At 40.2% G+C, this 12,785-nt stretch overlaps 1 protein-coding gene across 1 annotated transcript in view; it reads right to left on the reverse strand.

Moving 5' to 3' along the window:
- SLC9A2 (solute carrier family 9 member A2) overlaps positions 1-6,716 on the reverse strand; it is a 34,229-nt gene extending 27,513 nt beyond the window's left edge. The window contains exons 1-2 of the mRNA XM_039714515.1: positions 6,529-6,716; positions 601-1,064 (exon numbers count right to left, since the gene is read on the reverse strand). Of these exons, the coding sequence (XP_039570449.1) occupies positions 601-1,064; positions 6,529-6,670 (606 nt within the window). The 5' untranslated portion in view covers positions 6,671-6,716. The remainder of the gene's footprint in view (positions 1-600; positions 1,065-6,528) is intronic.
- Between the last annotated feature and the right edge of the window lie 6,069 nt (positions 6,717-12,785).

Consider the following 12,785-nt stretch of genomic DNA (forward strand, 5'->3'; position numbering starts at 1 on the left):
GGCAGTTCCAAGTGGATGGGCATATGCAAGAAGTTAACCTCAGCAAGGTCCTGTGCCATCTCCATGATTTGCCATCCTCCCCACTAACTCACTCTGACACCCCACACTGGGCCCTTTCCCTTTCCTGTCCAACAACATTTCTGCAGGTGAGGAAAACCTGCAGTTTCAGATTACAGAAGTAAGAGAATTGCAAAGATACAGGAACTAGAGTGATCAGTAGTAAAATCTCTACAGTAAATATAATACTCTCATGTAGTAAGTTAGTTATTTCTAACTCTACAACAACATTTCTGCAGGTGAGGAAAACCTGCAGTTTCAGATTACAGAAGTAATAGAATTGCAAAGATACAGAAACTAGAGTTATACTACTCTAGAGAAACCAGAGTAGTAAAATCTCTACAGTAAATATGCTACTATTACTCTCATGTAGTGATACTACTGTTATTTCTAAATTTAAGTTTAAAGAATTAGACACACTAGCACTCCTTGACTTTCATCTAGTAGCAAATTGTAATAACCAGATACAAAGAGTTACAACAGAACGGCATGTAAACAATCATTTATCATTTTTATCAATTAATTATTTGTTAAGTAACTTACCACAGTTATAGCATCATTCAGCAAAGACTCTCCAAACACCAGGATATAAAGCTGCTCATTGACATGGATATTTTCAAAGACGGCCAGCACCGCCACTGGATCCACGGCTGAAATGAGGCTGCCAAAGAGCAAATTCTGCAGCAAAGTGATGTCAGTCAAACCAAATGCACTGATCTGGCAAATTCCATACAGGGAAATTCCAATGCCGATAGCATTCCAGAGCGTGCCCACCACAGCATACCAGAATATGGTGCCAAAGTTCTCAAAGAACAGACGAGTTGGCATAAAATATCCAGCGTCCAGTACAATAGGTGGTAACAGATACAAGAAAAACACATCACTGTTCATTACAGGTGGGGACTTCTCCTCTGCTCCAAAAATAATCCCACCAAGAAGCAATCCAACGAGAATAAGGAGACAGCTTTCAGGGACTATTGAGGGCAACTTGTGATAGAGATGAAAGCCTTCAAAGGAAATTCAAACACAAGAAAGGGAAACGGTTACTTGTACAGAATCCACAAAATTATTCTGGATTCTGTCATTGTCATTTCTCTACTAAACAAACAGCAATTGCAGGGCAATTTCATTTTAATTGCAAAGACTGAACTGGACATCCACAATGGGTCAAGGCAAATATGTTGGTTAGCATAGTTAATTCAATTGATTTGGTGGAGAGATAAATGAATAGCTAAACATTCCACTTAACAGCTAGGCTGGATGGAGAAACTGTGTGCAAGTGCTCTCTGTGAAACTGTAGGGGGTTTTTGTAAATGTGGAATCCTCCAGAAACACAACCCAAACACTTCTCTAGGGTAAATAACATCTAGAGAGAGAAAAAAACATCATACTAACTACTGCTTCCTCTCTGGAGAGCTTCACAAAGGAGTTTAAAGAGTACTTCAATTTCATTTGTACTTTTAGAGTCTCAATGCTAGTGAGGGGAACTAGCACATGTGACCTCCACCCAGTCACCATGACCACTTCCCCCACAACCAGAATGAAGCATTTACAGATACAATTATTATTTTTAGTGGAGCCTCAAAACTCATTTCACAAGAATCAAAATATTTTCCACAAAATGACTGTAAGTTGTGGCCTGTATTGTTATGTTCATTCTTCTGTATCATATGAATTGTAGTAGAGTCAAGATTCTCTCATAAAAATCTGTGCAAAGTACTGAAGAAAATAATTTTTAAAGGTTCTGAATGAGGACTTAGTGGTTGAATGTTACTTAGCCCTCTAAAACTCTCAAAGCCATGCAGTTTTGATTTAAAGATTCCAATTACTTATAGAAGTTGGCTTCTGTAAGGTAAATTCTGATAAGGAATGGGAAAAGTTTTGAAGGAACTGACTCTGGCTAGTCTAATGGAATGATCAACCTTATGCTCCAAGGTCACATTCCAGGTCCCAGCGATGCCAATCTTTTCCAGACTCCTCCTTATCTATATTTGGCCCACATAATTATATAGAAATTGATCCACACCCACGAGATCCCACAATCCCTGCCTAACTAAAAAGCATTTAAATTATTTTAAATGCGAGCTGCACGGAAACACTGGGTGTGGTAATAACGGGCGTCTATTTCAGTAAAACTATTTCAGTAAAAATCACACCTGTAGTCGAAACAGTTAAATTACTGCAATCTTGGTACAGTTTACATCCAGTTTCCCAGTTTCAGGGTATGTATCTTGTAACACCTATTTTGTTAATTCTTCACCATGATTTTTTTTTCCAGTCAAAAGAAAGCCTGAACATATAATTAGGAAAAACAAATGGTTAAGAAGGAGCAAGAGGAAAGTTGTTTTAATCTATGGACTTTTTACTTATATATTCTATAACTATTAAAGTTATTTTTAAAAGCAAGCAGCTCAAGCTGCATTTATTTTTCCTTTTTGAATGAACACAGACTGCTTTAAATACTTAGAAACACAGCCTATGTGACTCACTAGAAGGACTGCCAAATTCATTGCCATTCTTCAAAATCAGAATCACCAATGTCCTATATTGGCAGAACAGGTAATGATCCTGGAAAAATCAAGAATTTGCAGTTGAAGACTTGACTCTTCACCTTTCAGCTGCTTACATATAAACATTTTATGATTCATCTTGGTTTCTGCAGTGGCAGAAATACAATTCCAATACAATGGTCAGGAGGTTTCTCCTGAGTAAGTAGGTTTTGCCAAAGGTTTTTTTAAACCCTTCAAAAGTAAATTTTAAATTATTTCCTCAATAAAAATTCAAGAGAAGGGAAATTTTGTAAATGCAGCTTTTGACAAAAACAAAAAATTACCGACCAGTTGTAATGCAATGACAACGAAATGTCTACTGTGAAGAAAAAAAATTAAATTTTTTTCTTCCTTCTTTACAAAACACTCTGGAAAGTTCATAGCTTCTCAGAGATTTGGGATTCCACCTCATTCTTAAAGATAACAGAAAGCCTCCCACTAAGTTAAATATGCTTTTTATTAACATAAACAGCATCAAAACTCCTGGAAGACTTTCTGCCTACATGAAAAGTATTCAAGGGTGATTAGGGACAGGCTGTGGTTCCTGATTTGAAGGCAGAGAGCTAGGATTTAGAGTCCAGTGCCTGTCAAGTCAGTAGCAGATTCTCTGCCCAACTTCCCGGCTCTGGTGGATTCACAGCCACAGGATCAGGATCACCCTGGGAGCAGATCCCCTGCAGTACAGGAATACTCAGACTTTCATGCTGAATGCAAGACTACAGCTACTTTCTTCTCCTCTGACCCTCTCCTTGGGCTTCAGGTTTTGCAGGACTCAACTTCAACAGTATGGAAGATGTTTATTGAGTAAGCATCCTCCATATATCATGGCAAAATAGCAGTAAGATATCTAAAGTCAAGTTCAGTATGTTTCAAGAAAAAAGTCTTTAGCATCTCAGTTTCCTTCTTTTTTTTTGGTGTGAATTCTGGTGCTTTCTGATCCTGGAAATGCCACTGAGATAAGTACCTCTGAGCAGCATAAACCTTCTTTCAGGAGAGCAGGTTTGGAAGTGTATCAGCTCAATTGCCAGAAGAAACACTTCTCACTTGCATTTGTGATTAAGCATAGAAATAACGAGAATGTGGATCAGTTACACAATATTTTGTAGGTTTAGTAGCATAAAAATTAAGCAAAACTAGGGATCAGGTAGACTAGTCTCACTGCTTAGAGACTCCAGCATATTCACATGCAATGGCCCCATCTAATACACTCATGGAGCCCATCATCATGTGAGTAAAACACATTTGGTATCAACACACAAAACAAGAAATAAGTAGAGGTAATCATAAAGTAATTCCATTCAAGGCAATTTATTTGATTTAAAATTGTGCTCATGTCCTATACTGAAATAAAAAGCACCATGTTCCTAATATCCTTGTGAAAATGCACCTTGTCAAAACGTTCAAGTTCCGCTTGACAACTTCAGGCTTTTCTTTCTTATGCTGCCTTTCTTGCTCCCTCTATACCAAGCTCAGAGTGACATGATCACAGCAGGATCCGACAAACTTTTCCAGTAAATTCCCTATAAAAATTAGCCAATGCTGGAACATTTCAGCTCTGGTGAAACTTCACTTCTGTGAAAACATATTTGTTAAAAGATTCATAACCAGGTGCTGCAGTTGAGTATTCTTTGGGATCTTTCACGCACTGAGAGAGCTGCTGTTACACAGGACCCCATCTTCTGAGCTCCTCACAGCCGAAAAGACCTTAGGGATCTGTTCATGAGGGTTTGATACTCGGCGGTGCCAAGTGTAAGCATTCAGTGCCTAGCCCCAGAAAGGAATTTGTGATGCCAGATTAAGCACCGAAGTTTCCTGGGCAGTGCAGGAGTCTTGAGATGGATTTTGCACTGCCTGGCATGGCAGGGACAAGATGCCTGTGCTGCCCAGCAGGAAATGATGAGGAGAGGAATGCTTCAGAGAGCCTCCTCTCTCAGAGGGCCCCTCTTAGGGCCAGAGGAAATGATATGGGCTGGGAAACCCATCTCCATCCTTTTGAACCAAGACACATGGCTCATTCCTAGTAACCAGCATGGCAGAGCATCATTTAGGTATCCTGGTGGTCCCAAACTGCCTATCTGGGCTACCTTCAATAGAAAAGAAGGCATAAACCAGTGAAAATTTGATGTGGAATGTGACTTAGGAGCGATGGGAGCCTGACCTGGGAAGGTTTACCTGATGCACTCACTGGATAAGGAAGCACAGACAGAGCTCCAGGAGCAAGAACTGGATGTTCCTAATTCCAGTCCTGGAGTCAGGGCGCCTGCAGATAGGTGTGGTGAAGCTGAGCACTGCCACACCTAGGGCCACTCCTGGATCTGGGCCTCATTGCTCCGCGCACACGCACTGACAACAGCATGCCCTAGATTAGCCACACTTGCTTTCATATGGTGTAACTGAAAGGATTTTAAAACTATGTGTTTTTCTTCACCTATACTATTTGCTTGCTTACTCACTAGATTCAGACTGGAAAATTAAAGCAGCCAGGCAACTTTTTTCTTTTTTTAGCTTTTTAGATGCCTATGCACTAGTCAGAATATATAGCTTTACAGAAACTATATTTTATTGTGTCTGTATGTGTATTTACATGTTTGAAATGGCTTCCCTTTTAATAAAAACCTTTAATAAAACAGAAACTTTTTCAGTAGTTTTAGCTTATACAAGAGTTTTTTGCTTTATCTAAACTCAGAAGCCAGAGCAATTTTCAGTGCTCAGCAGGCTAAATTCTCTACCAAACTCCCTATTTCCTGGTTATTACAGTTTACAATATATTTGAGTGTATCATATTTGAACTGTGTCCTGACTTCTATGTCCTAAATGTATATTTAAGACTAAGCATGCACCTTTAATGCATTAAGACATGTGCATTAGGATGCATGCCTGCTTAATGGTTACAACACATTATTTCTGCATCAAGTAATGGTAGCAGACCAAGTTACTTGGGTGAAGGATCAGGCCCCCAGCTACAATGTTAGATATGGCAGGAGGTGAGTACAAATTTTTGTTTTTTCAAAATCCTAATTACCTGATCACTAACCAAATTGTGACACAGTCTATTTAAATGTCACAAGCAGAGGTTAAAAGTTTTAACTTTGATAAAAATGTTTTATCAGAATGAGCATGATGGTAGTTTTTATGATAATCCGTGGTGCAAAGCCAGAGTTCTGAATGAAACAACTGCAGTGTGGGTAAACTTACTTATTTTGTTCCCAGAACTTTATTCCTTACATTATCTTCTAGGTAAGAAGATACAAAGTTCACAATTCATAGAGATTTACTGGATTTCAAATAGCTATCTAGCACACCATTATCTGACAGTCTTTAGCTTATTATGCTGTACTCATTTCTCTGTTTGGGACATAGAAGCTAACTAAAAACATGACATATAAGCTGCACAAAACTCAGTGAAACTATGCAATGCAAATGTTTTCCACATGAGGGAAGAGGTGGCCTTCCTTACTCTTACAGTGCTTTTATATTTGTCTCGGGACATAAGTGAATGGTGGGAAAGTAGAGTAAGGAGGAGGCATACCCTACCGTCATAAATATTTGCTTTTAATCGATCCGTTTTTCTGCTTTGAAACTGTCATTATACCCGGCGTTATTTTAAGAGAAAGAAGACCGTGCTCAAATGACAGCAGAGCGATCAAGAAAAAGTCAGTCATGCACCGGGTGAACTCCGGGGTTTACGGTCCTCGTAGCCCGGGGTTTACCCGTCTCTTTTTTCCTCCGCACCTTTCCTAACTGAGAGGACCCCGACTCCTTCCAGCCAAATCCCACCCGGGCATCCCGCTCCGCGGAGGAGCATCAGTGCCCTCCGCCCGCCCCGTGCTCCCCGCGCCGGGCACGGACCGCCCCAGCGCGGCTCTGCGCCGGCCCGGCCAGCTGCCGCCACGGAGGGAGGGTCGCCCCCGGCCCCGCTCACCGATCTTGGCGAGGGAGGCCAGCAGGATCCAGAGGGTGATCTCGAAGGGGATTTGCACGTGGGGGTAGTCCAGGGTGAAGACGTGGAGCCGCGTCTCCTCGAAAGCGGTGCCGCTGGGGCTCGGCGGGGTGCCGGTGCCCATCGCCGCGGCGCCGGGCAGCTGCCCTTCCGAGGTGGCGGCGGGACCCTGCCCCTGTGTCCCAGGACGCTGCCCCTGTGTCCCGGGACACTGCCCCTGTGTCTCCGGTCCCTACCCCTCTGTCCCGGGTCCCTGCCGCCGCCAGGAGCTGCGGCGAGAGCGGGCGCTCGGGGACCCCGGCACCAGTTCCTGCCCCCGACACCTGCGGGGATGAACGGAGCTGCGCAGGTGTGGGCAGAGCCCAGGGGTGTTCCTCTTGCTGCAGGTTACTCTAAGAGACAGATGTATGCAGTCGTATTAATACATACATATACGGTTACATAAACTAATCTAAAGTGTTAACACACTCTGTATGGATGCGCCTGTGGATACATATAGAGTCTTTAAATGCACGTATCTAGGGACTCTATATCATCATCATATAGATGTATGTACATCTATACAGGCACGTGTAAATGTATACATGTATATGTTGTTTATATATATATTAACATTACATAATATTAATGTTATATATGAATAATATATATAATGTGTTATATATATATTATTATATAGTTATATAGTATGCTTATATATTAACATAATATTACATAATATTTACATAATATTAACAATGTGTTTTATATAGATATATTAAAGTAATGTTTACATATGTATGTGTGTATAAGCATATGTATTTTGCCACTACCAAATGCAGAAAAGGTGCCTCTACCACATATATGAAAGATAGCATTATGTAAAGAATTACTAATTAAAACTGTTAATTTGCAGAGTTAAAAGAATGCACACTGTATACATATATGTATGTAAGCTCACATATATATATGTAGATGCCTAATATAGAATATAGGTATTTTATATTATATATAATTAGTATATTATATATTCAATATCTAAAATAATATATTGTATATTGTCCATATGTTTCCACCTCTCAAACATGTGATAGGCACAATGTGATTTCTGTTAATTAAGAGATACACATTCTATTGATTCAGGCAGTTAAAATTACCCACTCTATAAGCATATATGATTGCTCATACATATATTCTCATATATGTGTATATAAATGTATGACTGATAATATGTGTATGTGTGTGTCAGTGTGTGTTGTAAATATTGAACGTGTGACTGGCAAAATCCTGCTTCTAAAGGCACTTCAATCTGATTCCATCCAATACTGCTGAGCACCAGGTTTCTGTGTTTCCTGAAAGAACGAATCTCACCCATGATTTACTCATGACTTCACCACTTATGAGTAAGACAGTATTCCAAAGCTCAAACTCATAAAATCTTTAGAGCACACCATTCTGCATGCCTCTATAGCAAAGCATGCCTTTCTTGGTTTCCAATAAAACTAAGCAGGAAGTAGGAGTTATTTTTTCCACAAATTTATCAGTGGCTACTGTTTTTGTAGGGTGTTAAAGTTCAGAATCAATTAGCTGAATATCTGTAGTTGTCATTTACCTTCAGAAACTGAAAAAAGGGTACTAAGCCTGTGGTTTTAATGACAAATTTTAAGACATTACATTAATAAAAAATTCTTCTTTATTTATCTACAATTCAGTCAGGAAAACATGTTTTAATATCAAACCAGTATATACACCAGCTAACTCTCTAGGTTGATGCCATATCTTCATATTTTCTTTTATTTGTTTTAATAGATTCTCTGATATAAGAGAAACACCTAATTAATTTATAATAAAAAAATGAGTTATTTTTTCCACAAATTTATCAGTGGCTACTGTTTTTGTAGGGTGTTAAAGTTCAGAATCAATTAGCTGAATATCTGTAGTTGTCATTTACCTTCAGAAACTGAAAAAAGGGTACTAAGCCTGTGGTTTTAATGACAAATTTTAAGACATTACATTAATAAAAAATTCTTCTTTATTTATCTACAATTCAGTCAGGAAAACATGTTTTAATATCAAACCAGTATATACACCAGCTAACTCTCTAGGTTGATGCCATATCTTCATATTTTCTTTTATTTGTTTTAATAGATTCTCTGATATAAGGGAAACACCTAAATATTGTCAATTCTGAGGACATTTCCTTTATATGGAAAAGGAATACAAAAAGAACATGGTCTTTCATTTTTGAATCTCCTTGTCCCAGTCAGACCATCCGTAAGAAGAGAAGTCAATCCCTCAGGTGAAGGTGATAGCACTATTTGTTATAAATAATAAATTTAATTCAGTCTAAAATCACAAGATCTGTAATGGTACTCGCATGTTTCATTTTATGACATTTTCTGTAGATGAAGAAAACCTTTCTGAAAAATTAGGTTATGAAAGGATCAATACCTGCTCTCCTAGGATCCCTTCTAGTTATCTACCTGCAGGATGCTGCACTGAACTGAGACTTTTCTTCAGTGCTGTCAAGGATTGACAAGAGCAAGCTGTTCCATGACCCTTTTCTCTAATATCACCTCATAATTCTGATCTATGCTGGAATTCATAACCCCATCCAATAACGCAGCCAAAACACACTGTAGAGCAGGGAACTGAGCCTCTGTGCATCTCAGCAGGTGCACCAGCCACCAGACCAGTGTTTGGACATTTGTGAACAGCCCAAAGAATTTCACTTTGCTATGAGAGGGGAAGGAAGATTGAGTAGGAAAAGACTGAGTCATACAAAAGTGGAGGAAGGTCCCTTCTCATGGAAAATGTTCGTCATTGCTGCCCTGTTCATTACAGGCAGTGAGGGATGACAGAACACGGCTGCTGCATGCTGGCAGAGACAGAGAGATACCTCAGCACCCAGGTCATGTGCTTTTAGTCACAAAGTTTCACTCACACACGGGAAAAGGGACCCTTCCTTGGGGCACCATCCAGATATTTGCCATTGTTTGTCCTCTTACTCTCCTCAACTCCAAAAATAAAAGGGCATAGGCAGCAGAAATCCTTCGAGCTCTGACACTGCTGTGGGTCTGGTTAATAGGCTAACTTTCTTTTTACATAAAGAAAATTAGAAGTTGGTAAACAGGAATAAAAAAATGAGGGAAAGATGTCATTAATCTTGAGCCTGGAGACTTACGTGCCAGTCATAAAAAGGGAAGTAACGCATTGACACAGACCCCAAAATACTGAGACAATAAAGAAAATGGGAATTGAGATTAATTATTATCCACCACTTAAACAGGAATTGTCCTTACAGAATAGAATGATGCAGCAGGGGAGTGGACCCTATTTGACTTTGTACCTAGCTGAAATATTTGCAGTGAAGCCCAGCATGGTATGAGGTACTGAAGCACTTGTGAAGATTCTGTCAATATTTTGACACATGCCACTTTTCCTTGCCACCAGCCCTGGTCCCACAGATGCTGAGGGTTTCACCATGGGTGGAAGGTCTTTGAATCCAAGCAGAGCTTTGCCTAAGACAGCAGAATGGGGTATGATATTCCTATTACCTCTGCCTCACCTAGGTAGGCTGTATGAGACAGCAGCAAGAGCTTCACTTCCCTCCACTGCCCTTCACACTGTGCCCAGCCCTGCAGGTGTCTGTGCAACAAGAAGCTTCTCCTGAAGCCATGACTGGGGACCTCTCCATACAGAGGAAAATATCCCTGAGCTTCAATGCTGCCCAAGAAGGGAAGGGAGGGGGCTCAGGGAGAGCTATAGAGGAGACGTGAAGGTGTGTTCCTGGCGCCGCGGTGTCTCGTCATGGCTCTGCGCCTGACAGCTCAATGCATCTGCTTCCACTTCACAACAATTTTCTGTCAGGTCGCTCCGCACCATTTCAGTGATAGCACAAACAGAAAGCACGTACGCCGCACTTGCCTGATTCCAGCTGATCCATAGAGGACCTTCCCACAGAGCCCCCAGCGCTGCCTCACTGCCCGCGCTGTGCCATCTGCGCCCGGTGCGCTTTCATCTCTTTAATTCTGCTGGCAGGCATTGTCTGTTCTACCAGATACAGTGCTAACAGCATTTCACGTGACAAAGTGCATGTTATTTCATACATCAAGATGCTAACTCACATGATTCAGTTTGTTTACCTTTTAATCCTTTTATTGATTATTACTGGAGATTGCTACCAGAGCAAGGGACTGCCCAGGGTACCCACAGAGTGCTGGCTGGGAAAAGGAGGCATTGGCAGATCCACTGCACAAGTTTGCAGTAGCTCGAGTGGTTCATACAGGTGTTAGGACAGTTTCATTTTACTTTTCTTGGAGTAGGCACTGGGACTTTCTCATTGTAAGCCTGGCATTGAGTTACAGGGCTGTATGTTGTCTGTGTTTATTAATCCAGCTTTATCTTTTTAGTAGGACAGATCAATCTATTGCTATTATAAAAGCTTTGCTTTTACAATGAAAAGAAAAATAAGTAATTTTTTTAAAAAATGAGAATTTTCATTGTATCATAAATTTAGCTCCATATATTAGGGATTCCCTAAAAATTATGAAGTGATATTTTCATACTTGATGTTTCTGACCAGTCTTGGTCATCAGAGAAACATTCCAGAATGTTAATGTGACTATTTCAGTAAAACTGGATCCCCTACAAGAAATGTTTTATGTCTTCTCTTGTAAATATGATTAAAAATCAAAATGGTTGGAGAGGAAATCATAAATATAATAACAAATATTTGTCCATAATTTTCATTGCTGTTCCAGTTTGGCAGAAAATTTCAGCAGACAAAAAAATTAAAAAGTTATATTCTATTGGTTATGTTTTATTTTGGTGGAAATTAGCCATGTGCAGAGAATTTTACTCTTGCATACTTCTTGAATTTTCCCTGATACAGTCCATATAGCAGTATTGTAAAATCTGTGCTCCTTGTTCAGAAGAAAAGTATAAATTTCACCATTCTTCCTAGTAAGTTCTCCAAAACAGCCAAAGATTTTTCCAGTTTTCCCCAAAAGAATTTTCTCCTAATGCACAGGAGACAAACACAGAAAACCTTTCTTTAGTATGTTACCAAAGTAAGTTTGTAAAAACATCTAGTATTTCCATTAGAAAAAGGAAGGAAGTTTCTGGGCTATATCAGGCAGGGATGGCTCATCTTGGCATCTGCAGCTGTATGGGAATCACACAAGGAAAGCCTGTGACCATAGTACCTGCAACCATGGTATTCCTGGAGTTAAATGAAAACACACACCAAAGAGGGGACATAGATTTATTTCACTTGTTTAAAAGCAGCCTCATTGAATATTTAAGGATTATAAAATACGAACATGCTTGACTGAGAGTGATTTTCTCTAGGAGTGGGGGCTGATCACTCACCTACATGCATTACATTAACAATCATTACTCAAAACCTATTCCATTAGGGGTTAGACTCTTTTATAAGGGCTGTGTCATCAGGGCCTTGACTGAATAACTCCGTCTCTAAATCCATTAATTAGTGAATTAATATCTCAACTATCAAATTATTTATTATCCATTGAGGATGTGTTTTTCCACAGACCTTTCCAGGACTGCTTAGCAACCATCCGCATAAACCAGGTCCACCAGAGGCATTATACCTTGCTCATGTGGGCACTTTAATGGCAGCAATTTAGCTCTGCAGGTCTGAACTTTGGTTTGCCATTCTAAGCCCCTTGCTCTGTTAGCTGTTATGTCTGCACAACTTGTTTTATTTAATTGGAAAGAGTGGAGAAAGGTGACAGGTACCATCAGCCACCTAATATTCCAGGAATGGTAGAAGCAGCAGATTGCCTGGCTATAGATGCAGAACATGAGGGAAGGAGCATAACTATTTTTTCAACCTTCAAAAGCAGCCCCATAAAGGAAGTGCTGAATTCAGAGTGATGAGCTCTGCTTTTCTGGGGTTTCCTTAGGCCACACTCAGCAGCAGTCACAGCACCAGCCACACTTATTCCAGCGTGAAGCCCGGAGGGAGCAACATGTTGCTGCTTCTGTGGATTACAGGCAACCACCTCCCCAAAGCCAGAACTAATCTGGGTATCAGAGTAATTGCACCCATGTGAACACTCTCCTAAAGACTTTTCCTAAGGCTTTCCCCAGCCAGCAGATGTGTACACAGCACTCTGCTCACCATGAGTAAGCATCTCTAGCAGATTCAGCCAGGAAGCTCTGGAGAGCCTTTTGTGCCTCACACCAAATAAAAGAGAGGTTTTAGCAGCACTGCAGGGCATCAGAATTAAATA

Source organism: Passer montanus, unplaced genomic scaffold, assembly GCF_014805655.1.
Source record: "Passer montanus isolate IOZ18808 unplaced genomic scaffold, ASM1480565v1 scaffold3, whole genome shotgun sequence".
Taxonomy (NCBI): domain Eukaryota; kingdom Metazoa; phylum Chordata; class Aves; order Passeriformes; family Passeridae; genus Passer; species Passer montanus.